The sequence below is a fragment of the Eurosta solidaginis genome, chromosome 3 (genome assembly GCF_040869045.1).
Source record: "Eurosta solidaginis isolate ZX-2024a chromosome 3, ASM4086904v1, whole genome shotgun sequence".
NCBI lineage: Eukaryota > Metazoa > Arthropoda > Insecta > Diptera > Tephritidae > Eurosta > Eurosta solidaginis.
This window is the reverse complement of record NC_090321.1, coordinates 10,796,685-10,816,136: the sequence shown is the minus strand read 5'-3', so window position 1 is coordinate 10,816,136 and position 19,452 is coordinate 10,796,685. Positions and strand designations below refer to the sequence as shown.

Below are 19,452 nucleotides of genomic sequence, written 5' to 3'. Positions count from 1 at the left end.
CAACTGCCATAACAGACCGGTCTAGACAAGGCATATGAGAAGGTTTTCATGTCAGAAAAACATTTGGAATTTTTCCCAAACCACTGTCGAGGGGTGACATATGTGCATACAGGTGTGATAACAAACTTATAGATCATGATGTTTATTCGTTTCGAGAGACATTTTTGCTGTCTCGCAAAGAGGTCATGCCAATTTGCAATATCAAGGATGATCAAGTCTTCATCCACCTGATTTCCTTAATTTAGTTGAGTCCTTTTCCTCTCTCTGCAGCCGAATTCGGTTATCGATAGAAAAATTTCTAAGGCGAAACTTTTTTATCTAAATCGCATAAAAATATGTATCTAGTTTGTCTAGCCTTTGGGCCTTCGTTAATTGCACTATGTTCAAACTTGCGTGGAGCACGTACAGTTCTTTATTAAACTCCCTTCGATACACGTCGTCCGCATAACGGGAAACTATATATATCGTCTCCTCCTGCATACTACAAAATCGATCTAATACTCAACCGACATCGTTCATGACTTCGAGCCATACATAGTACAATTATGATGAGAGAATTCTAGAACGTTATTTTTTTTCAAAAAGAGAGGATTTCAATTCTGCTGTACTATGTCCATGGCAGAAGCAGCTGATTGCTACTTTTTTAATATGATTTGACACTTTAACTTCCGGTGCAGGCCGATTTTGACATTAGTTCATCGACTTACAAGAACAAAGTATGTACATGGAACTTTGTTTTTATATTTATAGGTATGTTACCGTGCTTACACCTTGTATGATTCCGCCGTGACTATGCCGATGTTCGCTTGTGCTTCCTTTGTCAGGGCAGATATTATTAGGAGCCATAGTAAGAGAGTAAGACTTCACTTCTGAATTGCCTACACAGTGTAAATGGAACATTTATTTTCAACAGAGAGTGTTTCCCCTTGAACTTAAAAACTGACATTCTTTTCATATTAAATTCTGGTTTCAAAACAGTTAAAGCCATTTACGATTTTTTATCTTTAGCTGTGAAGCTTGACTTGTCTTACAACCACCTTGTTCATATCTTCCTGCCCTAGATTTCATTTCATTTCATTTCATTTATTTGCAGTCAATGGAATAAATCCTTTCAGACTAAATATATTAAATAGTTCTTAAATTCAATGTAGAGCTAAAAGTATGAAACTTATATACATATATAGACCGGAGAACTTAAAATGCAGAGTTTAAAATAATTAAAAATTTAAACCTTGGTAGTAAAAAATCCAAGGAAACCGTGACGCTCAGGAGTTAAACTCACGTATAGCACGGGCAATAGGAGCATTACAGGCATAATTAGTTCTAAGATTATCACCATAAAAGGGATAGAAATTTGGGAGAGAACGTTGAGGGACATTAAATCGAAACCGCTCCAGCAAGTACGGGTAGTCAATAAACCCATTAATAATGTTATAATCGAAACTTAAGCAGATAATAGATCTACGATCCAACAAGGTCTTAAGGTTTAATAGCAAGAGACGAGAAGGATAAGGAGGCATAGGTTCAGAGAAGTTTAAAGGTCGAAGAGCATATTTAAGAGAGATCTTCTGTATACGCTCTATTCTATTTACAGCTGTCTGCTGGATTGGCCTCCAAATAAAAACTGCATATTCCAAACGCGACCTAACAAAGGCCGTGAATAATAACTTGATCGTATACGGATTTGAGAATTTTATAGTATTACGCTTAACGAAACCAAGCATAGAATATGATTTAGCAGTTATATAGTTTACGTGATTGTTAAACGAGAACTTACTATAAAAGATAATATCAAGATCTTTAATCTCATTAACACACTGAAGCTCACAATTTGAAATTCTGTAAATCGTATGTAGTGCACTAGTTGTTTTCACATAAGTTATGTGGAAACATTTGGCGGGGTTCAAGGAAAGATGAGATTCCTCGCACCAGCGGTAGAGTTTGTGTCATTTTGTAATATTGAGGCATCATCTGACCCCTTAATTGCTGAGAATAGCTTCAGGTCATCAGCGTAAAGCAAACACTTCACATAAGTTATGTGGAAACATTTGGCGGGGTTCAAGGAAAGATGAGATTCCTCGCACCAGCGGTAGAGTTTGTTAATGTCATTTTGTAATATTGAGGCATCATCTGGCCCCTTAATTGCTGAGAATAGCTTCAGGTCATCAGCGTAAAGCAAACACTTGTTGAACGAGAAGCAACTACTAATGTCGTTGATAAAAATAATAAAAAATAACGGTCCCAATATACTACCCTGAGGTACACCAGAAGTGGCAACAAAAGGCCTGGAGGATACACCATCAATATTAACAACACATTGCCTGTTAAATAAATAAGAGGCAATCCATAGCAGAAACGAGGAATGAAAGCCAAGAGAAGCTAATTTTCCTAGTAAAACTCTATGAGAAACTCTATCAAAAGCTTTAGAGAAATCTGTGTAGATGCAATCCACTTGAAGCCCAGCAGAAAATGACTATACAATATTCACTAAAGACAGCAAGATTAGAAACAGTTGACCTGCCAGTGACAAATCCATGTTGATAGGGAGAAATGAGAGATTTAACAGCAAAACTTAGCTTTGCATTGACGGCATGCTCAAAAATCTTGGAAATAGTAAACAGCTTGGATATGGGCCTGTAGTTGCGGACATCGTTCTTGTTACTACTTTTAAAGACTGGGGTAATGGAAGTTAATTTCCAATCATTAATGAACGTCCCAGAAGACAAGGATTTATTGAAGATCAGTCTTAACGGATATATTACAGCTGGACAGTACTTTAGCACTATAGGGCACAAGCCATCAGCATCAGACCGATAGGAGGATTTTAATTTATTAATGGCTTTACTAATATCCTCAGAAGAGAGACATAGCGATCCAAAGTTAACAGCGCAGTCCTGACTCTCCGGAAATTCAAATATTTGATTATTACTATCTTCTGGGTCAAAATTCGATTTGAAAAACTCCGCAAATAAATTGGCTATTTCAGTTGGAGAATTCGCAGAATTGTGATCGAGAAAAACACCTGTTGGGACACTGGCGCAGCATTTTTTTTGACTTTATGTAATTCCAGAAGGAATTCGGATTTGACTTTATGCTCGACTCAATGTTACGAATGTAATTGGTGTATAGATTCTTATCCAAATTGTTGAAACTCCTAAGATAAAACTTGTATTTAGTAAAAAACAAATGATTCTTCGAGTTTTTGAATTTTTTAAAGTATTTGTTCCTAAGATTCTTCAATTTCTTTAAGTCCCTTGAATACCATGGCAATTTATAGGATATTTTTCTTTTAACCGGGATCCAATCCAAGCAGTGGTTGTATAAAATAGTTTTGAAAGTGCGGAAGCTATTAGCAGTATCAAGTCCCTCAAGTAGCTCCTCCCAGTTTATTTGAAATAAGCAATCATTAAAACCGGAGAAATCAAATGAATTAAAATTTAAAGAAACACTGCTTTCAAAATTCTCGGAAGCAAAACAATAAAAATTAACTGTAGTAATCAGAGACAAATGATGCCTGTCACTAGGCGTAATAGGGTTCATGCACTCCCTTACTTCACAGTTAATATTATCACTAATAAATACAAGATCTAAAAGTCTGTTTAGAGAATTAACATTATTGTTAATTTGAAATAAATTTAGGCTCAATAAATTATCAATGAGGTACAATTCATGATTTCCAGAAAGATTAGAAGGCGTAAGGCCGTTATTAGATAAACTGAGTGACCAATTGACATTACATAGGTTAAAATCACCTAGCACACAGAGATGGTTATCACTTAAATCACTTAAAGCTAAAGAAACAATATTGTCTGTGTGAGCCTTGTATAACCCAAGTGCGCTCGAAGGTGGTACATATGATGCCATAACGTACAGAGAACCTTGCGAGGTGGTGCCAGTTAAGCAAACGCAGATCTGGTCCAGCAAGTATCATAAAACACCACCGCCTCGATTGAGGTGAGTTTTTTCTGCATAACGATCCTTGCGAAATACATTAAAAAGGTTGGAATCAAAAAACTCAGAATCAAAAAATGTTTCATTAAGCCATGTTTCCACGAATACGAAGATGTCATAATCTAACTTCGCGCTAAACTTGTACACCAGGTCAGCTTTGGTCCTCATGCCAGACAGATTTCAATAATAAATTTTCAATCCACGCCTTACTACCTCCGTAAATGAGTAAAAAAGGTCGTCGGAAACCGTGCCTTCTTTAAAATTTCCTGCTTGATGAACAGCCGTTCGACTATTCTCCTGAGAAATCATGCACGCTTTTACCTAATCTTCATGAATTTTCATTTTGTATACTTTGTCCTCTCTTTTCCGTTCTCTTATAGTTATGTCACTTCCGCTTGGATTTTTCATTCACTAACAGGAAACATCGTAAGTCATAAAGTCACTCGATCACGAATCTAACCTCATACTGTCTTATGGACGGACTGTTCCCTGGACGAACGTTAAAAATTTCGTCTGGGGGTTAGAGGAACCAGTATTAGGGTTCGTGGTCTCATGATGTCAGCTAGTTCAAGCTTATCAGTCCCATGGCTCTGGATCTTTAAAGTTTCTTCCGTACCGTAGACCCAGCCTAAAGTAAGTTCAAACGTCGGAACATCTGATTGATTTATGGTTTTGGTGCCGAATTTTCGAAATCGGAGTTATAACAGAGTCGTTCAAAATAAACGACCTTTCTGAAATGGAAAAGGCTACTAGGCCGAATTTTCTTATTTTCGTACAGAATAAAGTAAAACGAAAAGATGTGCAATAAAAGTTTCGGACATTTTTTTACTGAAATTTCCAGAATAGGGACAGTTTTGTCAAATAGTACAAGGTGAGGTACCTTTATTTTTGAAACTTCTGTGGTCATGAAACTATTGGAAAGTCTCCCAGATTAAAAATAAATTTCAAAAATGCTCTGGCAAAAATCTTTTTAAAAAATGCAGTGTTAACGATTGAATTACTCTGTATTTCAGAATTCACAGATAAGGCATTTTCGAAACTTCGGCCAAGATAGGGTGATATTCTTTTCAAGCTTCGAAATAAGAAGAAATGTCTATTGTATGCTTTTTCGGCTTCCAATTTCGGTTTTAGTAGATTTCGATAAACCAAATAAAAAATGGCAGCGATTTAGTTTAGCACCCCCCGAGTTCGGGGTTAAACTTGGTATCAAATGAAAGAGGGAGTTTTCCCGATCACAAATATATATAACTTAAAGTGCGCAGACTTATAGTTTACGAGTTATTTGATGTTAAAGTTTGCAAATTTAGCAAATTTCTATAGCACTTTCAGTTACAATTTACACATCTTTCAAAACCTGTATGCACATAAATATCTATATAAATTGGCAACGATACACTTAAATTTCATTTTAGTATATTTCACATATAATTCTTGCATTGTTTTTACTTTATTTAAATGTTTTTATTAAATAAATCACGCTTTTGTAGCAACATTCACATTTATGTATGTATATATTTTATCGATGACATTACAAAGCTGTGCTGCCACATCAACAAAGAAAAAACAAATATAAATATTAACGTGCCACCTTTCAGTTAATAAAGAAAAAGGAAAATATATATTTTTACTACTATGCGGAAGGACATCACCGTGGCGGTAGCCACGGTTATACCACGCACCCGGACTTGGCATGGCGTAACCCAGGGTTATTTTAAATAAGCGCGGCCGAAGGCCGCCTACGCGAAAAGGTGTTCTACGCAGAATTACTGTGCATGGCGCAGCCGGTGTTGGATCGGATAACATAACAATAAACATAAGAGTTATAAGGTAATATGCGGAAGGACATCACCGTGGCGGTAGCCACGGTTATACCACGCACCCGGACTTGGCATGGCGTAGCCCAGGGTTATTTTAAATAAGCGCGGCCGAAGGCCGCCTACGCGGAAAGGTGTTCTACGCAGAATTACTGTGCATGGCGCAGCCGGTGTTGGATCGGATAACATAACAATAAACATAAGAGTTATAAGGTAATATGCGGAAGGACATCACCGTGGCGGTAGCCACGGTTATACCACACACCCGGACTTGGCATGGCGTAGCCCAGGGTTATTTTAAATAAGCGCGGCCGAAGGCCGCCTACGCGGAAAGGTGTTCTACGTAGAATTACTGTGCATGGCGCAGCCGGTGTTGGATCGGCTAACATAACAATAAACATAAGAGTTATAAGGTAATATGCGGAAGGACATCACCGTGGCGGTAGCCACGGTTATACCACACACCCGGACTTGGCATGGCGTAGCCCAGGGTTATTTTAAATAAGCGCGGCCGAAGGCCGCCTACGCGGAAAGGTGTTCTACGCAGAATTACTGTGCATGGCGCAGCCGGTGTTGGATCGGCTAACATAACAATAAACATAAGAGTTATAAGGTAATATGCGGAAGGACATCACCGTGGCGGTAGCCACGGTTATACCACACACCCGGACTTGGCATGGCGTAGCCCAGGGTTATTTTAAATAAGCGCGGCCGAAGGCCGCCTACGCGGAAAGGTGTTCTACGCAGAATTACTGTGCTTGGCGCAGCCGTTGTTGGATCGGCTAACATAACAATAAACATAAGAGTTATAAGGTAATATCAGCTCGTTCACGAATGCAAAAAAGAGCTTTTTCAAATTTTTGGTAAATAAAGACTAGAAAAGTTAAAGATATATATACATCAGATGAAATATATTTTTATAAGTTATTTTTCGATTCTGCACTTGTTCCGTTTTTTAGATGTGGCAGCACAGCTTTGTAATGTCATCAATAAAATATATATATACATAAATGTGAATGTTGCTACAAAAGCGCGATTGATTTAATAAAAACTTTTATATTAAGTAAAAACAATGCAAGAATTATATGTGAAATATACTAAAATGAAATTTGAGTGTATCGTTGCCAATTTATATAGATATTTATGTGCATAAAGGTTTTGAAAGATGTGTAAATTGTAACTGAAAGTGCTATAGAAATTTGCTAAATTTGCAAACTTTAACATCAAATAACTCGTAAACTATAAGTCTGCGCACTTAAAGTTATATATATTTGTGATCGGGAGAACTCCCTCTTTCATTTGATACCAACTTTAACCCCGAACTCGGGGGGTGCTATTCTAAAATTTTCCCGTTAATGTTAAATAAGCTTTTATTTGTTACTTCACCGCCAGCGAATTCATTAAAAGCTGCGCTGAAAAAAAAAAAACAACAAAAACATTGTAATTGTCTGTAGTGTAAATAAGCGAGAGACATGAGAACACAGGTGGGAAGAAAATTTGGAACAACCAAAGCGAAGAGCTTAGTGCAAAAAAGCTTAAAAATACTAAAGAACGCGCAGAAAATGTAAAACAAGAAAATAAAAAAAAATAAAAAATAAAAAAAAGTAAAACAAACATGTCAGCAAGTCTTTGAACGGGGGCAGAATGATTACAATTGAAAACAACAACAACAAAGCACCAACCACTAACTAATACAATAGCGACAACAACAAATTGTTTAATTCCAATGCTAGCGAAAGGGCAATGTGCTAACAACAACAACAATGCAAAAAGTGAAGGGGTACAAACAGAATGTAATAAATTTTAATAAAACAAAAAACTTGAGACAATTTAAGAACAAAACACATTCATAGCTGGTTCTGCAAAACCCTAAAAAATTCATATCAGCATTAGACGCGCCGCAGTAGATAAGAGAAATGCGCCAAAGTTAAAAAAAAAACTTCATAAGATAACAAAAACAAAAGATAAAATACTTAAAAATAATTTTTAGCGATATCAAGGTGAATATTAAATACTGTGTTAAGAATTTTTTGCTGACTTTGAAATGTTGATTTTTTTCGCACCAGTCACCAGTACAATTTTAAAAAGTCAAGTGAATAGACGTTTTATGGAGTGGTGCGGTGAAATAACAAAAAAAAAACTGTTCGGGCGTTTGATAGCTCTGTGAGACGATACGTTATATCAAGCTAATGAAAAGTGGTGGGGAAGACATGTGAAGTATGCCAAAATTTATGGAATGCGAAGTGATGAAATAAAAAAATTAAGAAAGTGTCATGAAATTATCCAAACTAAATCTAGCGCCGCAGATTTCAAGATTTTATATTAATGCATTGATCGATAACAATGAGTAAATACGAAAGCATACGAAAGAAAAAAAATTAAAAAAATTCAATTACGGAGAATTTAAAAAATTAAAATTAAATGGTAGGGAATGAAAGACTAAAATAAAACCATCTATTTACCATTAAAAACAAATAATAATACAAAATAAATAAAATCTACATGTCCGGCAGGTGTAAGGCTTCCAGAATGAAATATGTATGTCTGAAGCGTAATAATTCAAGTTGGCGTGATGTGTTCAGGAGGAATCAAGGCGAATTCATGCCAGGTGGTGGTAAAGCGAATTCAACCAATTCGCCGTGCAGAAGAATGTCAACTCAAAAGAAAAATTGCATTCATTCGGATTAACTGACATGTTGTAGTACAAGGCGTTGTATGGAAAATAAGAAAGAAGAAGCAATCAGCTGTTGGGATAGCAACACCTGCTACTGAATTCGCCTTGGGAGGGATAGAGAATATCGACGTCACCATATCGCGGTTTCCAGTTGGAAAAATTTCTAGAGTTTCTTTGAAGAAAGCTTCATCTTTGAAGTTTTTTGAAAAACTTTTTTATCTCCGAAATTGGTTAAAGACGCCCGATTTAAAAATGTTCAACACCCGCCTGTCTATCGATACATATACTGAGAAAAAAGATATATTTACGATGATTTCTCCTGCTTGAATTTTCTCTCGAAGGTGCATGATTCCATATTCCAGCTAACATATAAGCAATAGCATACTTTTATTTAGATTGGGTGTGCAGACGTGCGCTATTCTCATTTACTCAGTTGTCGAATCGGTTGTAAAGAAGTTTTAGGGCTTGTAGGTAATCTCAATTTTCACTTAAACCACCACTTAAGGTGGTAAAAAGCTTGGAAACTGTCAAAGGACTCTTGTGAATATGCAAATGTTTCTCACCTAGTGCTGTCGGCAAGCGGTCAGTGAACGTTCTTAAATTAACTTAGAATCGTTTAACCTTCACGATTGTTATTTTGACTGGACATTCTCTTATATTTGAAGTCAGCCTCATACGGAACAAAATATAACATTACAATACAAAATTTTGCTCACAAATCGGAAGTCGTAATTACAGTTAAGGTGGATTTACATAAACACTTTGGTTGCTTCAAGCAGATTAACGCGTAATAATGATGTAGGGTACACAGTCTGAAATGCAGAATCTACATACATATATTGCAGTTTGACACCGGCAATCAAACAAAAAAACAAAAGGCATGCTAAAGCACTCGCTATGTGAAACTATTGATAACCAATTCTTCTGTCATACCTATTTAAATAATTGAAATGTTTTAATAAAAAAAATCTATTATTACTTTACATGATAATTTCATTAATTGCACTGTGTGACAGAGCTAGGTAGGTAGATCTAACCGAGTGTGGATTTAAGGTCAAAAAATTCCAGTTTTCAAATCATTTCTTGGAGTATAACTTTATTTCTGTTTAGTATAAGGACAAACCTGATATAAGGAGTTCAAAGCCAAAATGCAATAAGTGACTCGTAACAAGTTCCTAGTTAAATGAGAAAAAGTTACCTGTCTTAAATGGAGGCACATTGTCGAATTATACCTAAATAATAGGAGTTATGGAAGAACACACATGCAGCCAAAAAATCACATTTACCTGATAAATAGATTTGAAGTTAAGACCGATAGTTGTTATTGCGTTTTGGCTCGAAATTATTGCATTTTAGTTTGGATGTTATTTTATTTTGTCTACTTTGGTGTGAATAGTATTTACTATTTATAGAACAGAAGGTTTAGCATCGTCCCTGGAGAAAACGATTGAACCATGTGCACCATTTTTGTCATATTAGTACTGCCATATGAAGTTCATGGCCCAGTTCTGGCCTTGCTTGTGAGTAGTCCATTCAGTAATATTGTAACGAATTTACTGAAATTCCTCTTATTTGCAACCTTCAACTAACGTTCGTATCGCTAAACTGTCGAATAAATAACTCCAATATTCAATAATGAAAATGGCGGTTATTAAAGTACTTCACAATACCACTGATACTTCACAACCAATAGCCTGCGCTGCTTTTATACTCTTCGGTTTCCTCGTTTACATATTTCTAGGAGTTTCTAGAATTTACTACTTGTTTACCAGCTATAAACTCACCAGCTATAACTATAGATGCACGATTATAGCTTCTCGCATATCCATATGCGCGCGTATATGTAAGTGATACTTCCACCGAAGATTGCCTACTTTTGGGAGTATCTCAGATACATGCATGTGTTTGTGCGTTTCTACCCGCTGCTTGTATGGACATATGTGTAGACATAATGATTGATTTGTTTATGTGCATACAAGCTCAGTATCGGCTTAGACATGATAGTATCCCTTAGTGTTGCTAATATTCGTCACAATATTTTACTATTTGATGTCGTGGAATGGTCAGACGGAAATACAGACGTATGATTGCGCGGCTTTTAACCGATTTTGCCCATATTTACAAGCCAAGTTTTTGTCATAAATCTTAATACCAAATTTTCGTCAAGATTGGTCGATTTATGGCATGAATACATACTTAAAAAAGAGTCGGGGCCACGCCCATTTTTAAAAAAATTTCCATTGTTGGACTTTACTATAACCATAATCATTACTGAGGTAAAATATCAGTATACCTTTATAATATGCTGCAAAGATATTGCAATTTTTATTACCATTCGACTTTGGATTTTTTTTTTCTAGTAGGTGTGGTCGCAGTCTGATTTTGTTAATTTTTACTTAGTGGATATATGATAGCAAATACAACGTCAATGACAAATTTCAAGGGCGTAAACCCACGTATACGTTCACACTGACGGTAAAAAAAACCTTGACATTTGGCTTAAAGTGGGAAAGATGGCCAAGGGTGAAGGGATTTAGTGAAAATACCAAAAAATGGTAAGCATTTTTCCACATTTCAATAGAATATTCAACTACTTTTACTATGGCTACCGGTATTGCTGCACTCAGCAATCACAAAATGTTGCAAGATTATTGCAATCATTGACTCAATTCGCACTTGCCCGCAAATGATCCCTTCTCATGTTTAACATTACATTCGCCTTTTCCTTGCAAATTTTCCTAGTGTTATCGTTGTGGTAGTTATAGTGATTGTTGTTGATGTTGCTGCTATAATTACGTGTGAATTCAGTTATGTGCCTTGAGCGGCTCAGGATATGATTGATACGGCAATAAAAATGTGAATGGGAGGTGCCACTTCCTCTTTTCTAATTTAACTTACACCCCTCCATTATTCAAATAAATATGTTTTGCAGCTATATACATGCCAAATGTCATTACACTAGCATTACTAGCCTCAAAGATATATGATTTTTCATATGTTGTCCATATGACAGATGTCTTTTTTTTTAAATCAGAGAAATAAAAAGGATGCATGAGTATTCATGAGAAGGTTATGGAGACTCCTGAGACGCCAAAGGTGTTTACTTAGTACAATTTTTTGCCAGTGACTTTTTTGACTCAAGAAAAAAACTTAAATTAAACTTAATTTTTCGAACAAACCCACTGTACTCTTAATAGGTAATACAATAAACCAATCATAAATTCGTCAGTCTGTTGCGTGCAATTCGCACAACGATAAGTAGGTAAAAATGAAAATAAAAGCAACAACATTTTAAGTTAACAAAATTTACGAGCAAAAAGTAAAAGCTCATGTAATAACTTAAACACTACTTCAAAGCGAAACAAAGAAAATTTGCAAGAAAAGAAAAAAACAACACAAAACAAAACAAAAGCATTAATGAATACAAAGTACGATAAAAAATAATGAACACATTTGTTATATAATATATAAAGAATTAATATGAGCATGCCAAAAAATGTGAATTGTTAAGACAAACGACCAAGAAAGCCTGAGTGAGAGTAAAAATAGAAAAAGAGAGAAACATAAATTAAACATTTGCTAAAGATGATACTAAAAATTATATGGATTATACAAAGGCAAAACTGAAATGTTTGGTTTTTATAGGAGTTCTTACTTCAAAGAATTTTAAACAAACCCTTTGTGATCTAAGCATATTTTCGGGTACTGTATATACATACATACATGCCATATAAATTAGATTTATAAAAAATTGTTTTTTTTTTTTTTGGTTTTTAGTATATAAACTTTAATTTCAAACGGAAATTTATGTTTTGCTCTTCTGACGTCGCTGAAAATTGAATTTAGCAAGAATCACGTTGTTGCCAAATTGGTCCATTTAAATCCAAAAATGGTGCTTTTTACCTATACATACATCATCCTTTGGTGACCCTTCGACCTTTGGTAACTTTTATGAAAGTGCGTACGATCATAATTCAAAAATTAAGGATTTTTTGAGCTATTTTTTTTGAGGAAGAAGTCTTATTGCATATCATTGCACTGTTTGAAAACTTATAAAATACGTACAAGCAAACATTTGGGGTATTCATGCCACCTCATTATTTATTTATTTATTTATATTTATTTATTTATTTATTACAGCTTTCCTAAGCCTAACTTACATCTATTTTACATGTTTATAATTTTCTTCTCGACTATGCAACCAATCTGGATTAGTTACATCTATGTCCTACCGTAGAGTACTATGGATGGGAGACTTCCAGATCATGCGAACAAAGTGTTGTGCTAGTGTAGTATGTAGGCATTTTACGCATGTTAGTAAAGCGCGAAGGCAACATCTGCACGGCGATGCACAGAGTTAATCGAGTGATGGGTTTCAGTATGTGCTTCGGCAATCTTTTTTGTATGCGTACAAGAGCTTGGAAGCCTTGGCGGTACATAGCAGAATAGTTTCGCTGCACTTCTATCGATGCTATGGAAGCCCGCCTGTTCAGCACTAAATTGGTAGTGTACTACAACAATTGTACAATTTTTGTTTAAATTTATTGGAATGACATGATTTAATATCATTCGGTAGTTTATTATAGAATTTAAGACCTTTATAATACAGATTACATTTGTCTCCTTCAGTTTTATAAGCCGGCAGATTAAAATCATTTTTATTACGAGTATTTACAGAGTGCATATCTTTTACATATTTATTATTAGTCCTCAAATACGCCGGCAAATTTCCTACTATTATGTTTTTAATAAATTTCATGGTATAATAAAAACGTTTCTGCTTATAAATTAGGAAGTGGAGAGTAGTCCAGACATTTTTTTTCGTCCAGAATGAAATATAATGAATTAAAACAGCAAAAAATTTGAGATATTTGTACTGAAGCTAAAAAATTATTTGTACTCAGTGTATTCCGTTTTTGTAAACTGTTTAAAAGATATAACTACATAACAAATTAATAAATAGATATATAAGCACATTCCGCTGAAGGCATAATGCGAACTTCTTCAACCGTTTCGAATGCGGAAATAGTAAGCCAAGTATTTTTTATAGCAGCAATATACTACTTACTTAACTGGCGCTTAACTGTTTAAACGATTATGGCCGTCCAACAAGTCGCTTCTTCACTGGGCTTACTTGCGCCAATTAATCACACCAAGGAAATTTAAGTCGTCTTCTACCTGCTCCTTCCAGCGGTGTGGAGGCCGCCCTCTTCCTCTGCTTTCAAAGGCGGATTCCGATAAAATACTTTCTTAGCCGGAGCATAATATTTTATTCGCATAGTATGACCTAGTCAGCGTAGCCGCTCCGTTTTAGTTCGCTGGACTATGCTGAAAACTCGTAGATAAAGCTCAAAATTAAATCTTCTTCGGACACGCCGTCGCCAACGCGTAGAGGTCCGTAAATCTTTCGAAGAACTTTTCTCTCGAACACTCCCAGAGCTGTTCCATCTGATGATATAGCAGGACGGGTATGATAAGAACTTGTAGAGCACGATTTTCGTTTGCCGAGGGAGGACTTAAATTTCCAATTGCCCACGTAGTCCAAAGTAGAATTTATTGGCAAGACTGATTCTTCGCTGGGTCTCAGAGCTAAAGTTGTTTGTGTTATTGCTGCTTCCTGAATAAACGAAGTCCTTTGCCATTTCAAAATTATTGCAGCCAACAGCGGAGTTGTTGGCAAGGCGCGAATGTGCTATTTGCTTGGTGATAGCAAGCAGGTACTTTGTTTTCTTCTCATTCACCGTCAAACCCATATTTTCTGCTTCTTTTTCAAGTTTGGAGTAAGGAGCACCATATACGTCGAAAAATCCCCGCAGACGTTTCACATCATCATTGAGTGTATTAAAATAAAAATTTAAGGCCTTACTCTATAGTTTTGGTCATTCTTTGATCATAAGTTTTTGTCTCGAAAATAAATGTGATCTGGCAACAGTGTTTAAGTGTGCAAAATTTGCGCGGGGGTATTTTTGAGAGTGTGTGAGAGTGTAGCCCGTCTATGCCATATTTATTGTTAATATTTATTAGTTAGTTAAGATTTGTACGCGGGGTTTATTGGTTAGTTAAATAGTTAGACGTTCTATTGTTCTAACTGAGAGCGAAAAAGCAAAAACAACATTAATGTGTTTTAATTACAAGTGTTTTTTTGCTTTCCTTTGTTATGCAATTTGTTATAAATATGCTGACTTGTGAAAAACAGACAAGTGTGAAGAACGTGTTGTTGTTTTGTTTTGTTGTTTGCTTTGTTTGACACATTTTTTTTTAAATTTTACGAACATACTTAGAAATGTCTATTTCAATTGTTTGTGTGACCATTGTTGGCCATTGTTTTATAGAATGTTAGTTAGTAGACGAAACATTTGCTGTTTTGCCTGAACGTCTTTTATAGAGTACATATTAGGGGGACTCATGTAACCGTATAAATGCCTTATAAAGTGTGTAAACGTATAAATTTATCTAGTTTACGTAGGAGCTGTCAAATTTTGTATGAAAAATCATTTACACAATTTGTATAAATTTACGCGCACATTTCATTGTGTAAACGCGGTAAACTCAAAGGAATGCAACCTTGCAGACATTACAGACGGCATTTTCATCAAAAATCTCCAACATCAGCAAGTAAAGGCGTTTTAGTTTTGATTTTTCACTTAATCTTGGTATTTTTTAATTTGTAGAACAATCAAAAAAATTTTTTTGGAAATAATACAGCTGAAAAACAATCAAGTTTATCAAGAGTATTACTAGGTGCGTTCATATAACCGCGTGTGTAAATGGATATAATTTTACACCTTATAAGTTTATATGCTATCATGAGTCCCCCTATTAAGTTTGAATAGCGTCCCCTCTCTTTCCACGGGTATACTTTTTGCTTAATATTTCAGAAGCTGCCGGGTTATGAAAATTCAGCTAAGCACACTTTCGAGCCCTTATCGAGATGGGTGCCCATGAAGTAAAACCCTCCTTCGCATTTAGTTCACACTGAAAAACTTCCGGGACTTAATTTGGAAAGGGGAGCGGCTAAACACGAACACCTCATTACGTAAACCCGACAATTCTGTACATTGAGCTTTCAAGACAAATCCTGTGCAGTATTATAGCAAATATCTGGAGCTATAATTTGGCTGCACTCTTCCAGTTTTAGCTTTATCCAACTTGTTCTTTTATATTCTATGGTGAATGGAATGAGATTTTTCTGCTCCCTATTGATGCTCAGCTCAGCTCTAGGGGCGCATCATCGGCATATGCCGTTGGTAGGTAGTGATAAAAATTCAATTCTAAATTAGATAAATTGAAAACTAATAAAAATAAAAATAAAATTTACCAAATTATCAAAATATATTGGACTAAAAAAATATAATAATAGTCAGGTCCAGTTTTGGATTTTCTCAGAATCTGTATTCATTAAGAATATACTTTTTTGAAACTGAAAAAAAAACCTACGAAGATAAAATAAAATTTTAGGAAAAATATTAAAAATAAGAACGAAAAAGTTACAGCAAAAAAAATGTAAATGAAAGGTCATAAACGAATTTAATTAATAATTAGAAAAGTCTTTTATAATATATTTTGTGAGCTGCGCTTGGCTGATTAGAGAACATAATAAAAACTGCAAAACACTTGCTTTATAGAAAAATAAGAACATTTAAATATTTGTCAACTTTAACTTTTAAAAATAAAAACACATAATTATTTTCACAACTTTTACTTAAAAAAAAAAAATAAAAGAAAAACTGAAAAATTAACACATTCAAAAAAGAACAAAAAAAAAAAGAAAATCATTTGGAAATATAAAAAGACTAAAATTTAAAACTAAAAAAAAAAACACATAATTTTAATAGAAGAAAAATTACGAAAAAGAATCAAATTATAAAAAGGGACTTATTAAGAAACTGATTTTTTTTTATCAAAAAACTAGAAACTCAAAATTATAATTTATAGTTTTTATTGAAAACTAAAGAAAATTCCAAAATTTAAATGAGCTATTGGAAAAGTGAAATATAAAAATTCTATTTAATTCACAGCTATCTTAAATTTCAATGAGCCATGAACCAAATTATTTCTTAACTCCTTTTTTAAAAACAATAAAATTTTGAAAGAAAAGACAAAATTAGGAGAGAAAAAATTAATTTGTAAAATTAAAAATTCTTAAAATTCTATTCAGACATGATTCAAAATGTTTATTTTTTCGAAAACGAAAAAGGCTTCGAACAAAAATAAAAAAGTGGAATGGAAAAATAAAAAAATGCAGTAGAAAAGAAAACGTTTTTTTAAAACATGAACATAAAAGAATTAAAAAAATAAAACACTTATTTTTTAAAGTTCTTTAAAAATTAAAACTCAATAAATTCTAAGCACACATAAAGCAAATTATTTCTTTTTCGAAAATGAAATAAATTACTTGAGCAAAGACCAAATAAATAAAATTGGAGTAGAAAAATGCCACAGACAAACTCCATAAAAATGCGGTTTTGAAAAATACAATTTTATATATATGTATATTTTTTTTTTGATTTAATAATAAATAAATATATAAACTTAAACCAAACTGTTTTGAATTAGATTATACACAACATTTTATGGCCTACGAACCAAAGTATTGCTTAAAATTTTTTGTTTGAAAATGAAAGTGAATAACAATGTGTAAAAGATAAATAGTGACATAGAACAAATATATGTACATAAGTGTGCAAAAAAAAGCCGACAACTATAAAAACATTAAAAAATGATACAGATAATCTCCTCGTAGTTCATAAAAACAAATGTTTTACAAATCCGTCATAATTTTCCTATTTTTAGCAACAACGATAAACTAAGAGAAAGGGCAGCGACAGGAACACATACATATGTAAACATTGGGTTGGGTCGATTTGTATGGACGAAAGTTAATCTATATCGCATCATCGATTTCTCGACAGGATTTGGGCTCAGGAAAAAAGTTCCACTACGCATACCAAAAAAAAAAAAATAAATTTCGAGCCTGCGAAAAAAAGTCAATTTTTAAACCAAAATTCTTCTAAATCTGCATAAAAGAAATTTTTTTTCAAAAAACTGCATTTACCAATTTTGCATTTGCCAATTGACACGAAAATACATAAAAAATGATTTCGAGCCTTGAAAAAAAAAAAAAATGCATAAATAAATAATAGTAAATTTTTGTTGTTATATGTTGAATAATAATAAATAAAAATAAAAAATCGATGAAATTTCGCAGTCTCGAAAATAATTTTTTTGGGTATGCGTAGTGGAACTTTTTTCCCGAGCCCAAATCCTATCGAAAAATCTACGGCGTGATATCGGTTAATAAATCGGCCCAGTCTAGTAAGTATACATATTTATATATATAAGCAAAAGTTAACAAATCCAAGAACAACAAAACGTGAAAAAGATTTAAAGAATAATAAAAGCTAAAAAAGCGGCGAAAAGTGCGATAAAGACTAAGCAGAGAGGCGCTACTCTTGCTAGATAACAAATTATTATTCGCTTATGTGGGAGCCAGTGTATGTGTGTTGGTGTTGGCACTTTATATCCAAGTTAACACCTGCATTTGTATCTCGGTTAGCGCTCCCATACCTATCAGATCGACGAACCACCTAAAGAATACAAACTTCCATACACTCTCACATGGCCGATGGGAGCGACAATGAAAGTCCACGTCCATTTCGACGTGAACGTAATCTAAGCAACCGTAATTTCGCCAAAAGACGTTCAGCTAGACGTATAAGCGTTGAGAGTCACAGTTCAGTGGAATCGTTTAGTGTTAGTGCAGCTGATAACTCAGTAGCAAGCTCAACTCATGAGAACAACTCGAGCGTCAGTCACAATGAGCACAGTAAAGCAAGTAGCACCGGTAGTAGTGGTTCACATTCGTTAAGCGTCGCTAGTAGTAAATTACAATATTCATATTCGGTCGAATCGGATACGGACAGTGCATTTTTACGTGCATCCACACGTAGAATGATACCACCACCATTGCCCATAAGTGGGCCACCACTGGAAGCGGATGAACAAGCGTCAAATTTTGCGGAAGGCGCAGACGCAGGTGAAGATGGTGGAGAGGGTGAAAATGCGGGAGGCGAGGGAGACCGTCAATCGCCAGATCCAGCTTGGTTGGGTGTGCGACAAAAAGTGCATCGTTTTGAAACTTTGACAGCTGAGCAACGAATTTTATTTAAAACGGGACGTCATCAATTACGTAAACAACAACTACAATACAACAAATATGCAAATATAGACGCAACAGCAACTACATCAACTGATAAGATATCTACAACTGGTTTATGGCGTGTGTTTCCACCTGTAGCGCGGCAGCATATAAACGAAGGCGATAGCTCGGCGGCAAGTCAAAATTCGCCTGCAAGCTCATTTCACACGTCCATCGATGAAGAACGTTCGGTTGATGATGTGGATGATTTTTCTGATTATGCAGAGAATGAACATGCAGGCGCTGTGACTGGTGATTACTTTGTGCCAGAAGAGGCGCGTGAATTACGTGAGGATGTAGTGCCATCACCATTGCCAGGCTATTCGCCCGACGAAAATCAGTCTTTGACTGTGCATGCTCAGGAGCTGGGCTTAGATAGTTTTGATAAAGTGGAAGTGGCAGCGCGTCGTACCGTGAGCGAAGATTATGGTGCCACAATGCCGAAAAGTAGAGCAAGAGCGAAGAAGCAGAGGGAGGCGAGTAATGCAAACAAAGAAGGAAATAAAGACTTTCCGAGGTGAGTGAAAAAAATATATAAATTTGTGATAAAAGTAAATTCGTACTTAAGAGTTAGACGGGCATTTTGACTGGACACTGCCTTCTGGCATCACATGCCTTTAAATTAGGCTTGGTCAGTGATAGCAGATACGTAGGAAGTGCGGGCTGGAGAAGGAAACGATCGAGCACGTTTTGTGTTGCGGTTGCCAGGCTAAGACTCCTGCTATTACGAGTGACATAGCTGTCAGATCTAGAAGCAACAAGTGGCATAAGTCCCAGAAAGCTTCTAGTATTTGCCAAGAGGACGGAGTTATTTT

The 19,452-nt window shown here is 35.1% G+C and overlaps 1 protein-coding gene across 7 annotated transcripts in view; it reads left to right on the top strand.

Moving 5' to 3' along the window:
* Nucleotides 1-7,200: 7,200 nt before the first annotated feature.
* Nucleotides 7,201-19,452, top strand: part of LOC137243244 (guanine nucleotide exchange factor DBS) — a 36,833-nt gene continuing 24,581 nt past the window's right edge. The window contains exons 1-3 of one of the 7 annotated variants that reach the window (XM_067770739.1): nucleotides 7,201-7,765; nucleotides 17,233-17,281; nucleotides 17,782-19,154. In XM_067770739.1, coding sequence (XP_067626840.1) covers nucleotides 18,058-19,154 — 1,097 coding nt within the window. In that variant the 5' untranslated portion in view covers nucleotides 7,201-7,765; nucleotides 17,233-17,281; nucleotides 17,782-18,057. Of the gene's footprint in view, nucleotides 8,190-17,232; nucleotides 19,155-19,452 lie in introns of all 7 variants that reach the window. The other 6 variants (XM_067770740.1, XM_067770738.1, XM_067770735.1 and 3 more) reach the window with 6 other exon arrangements.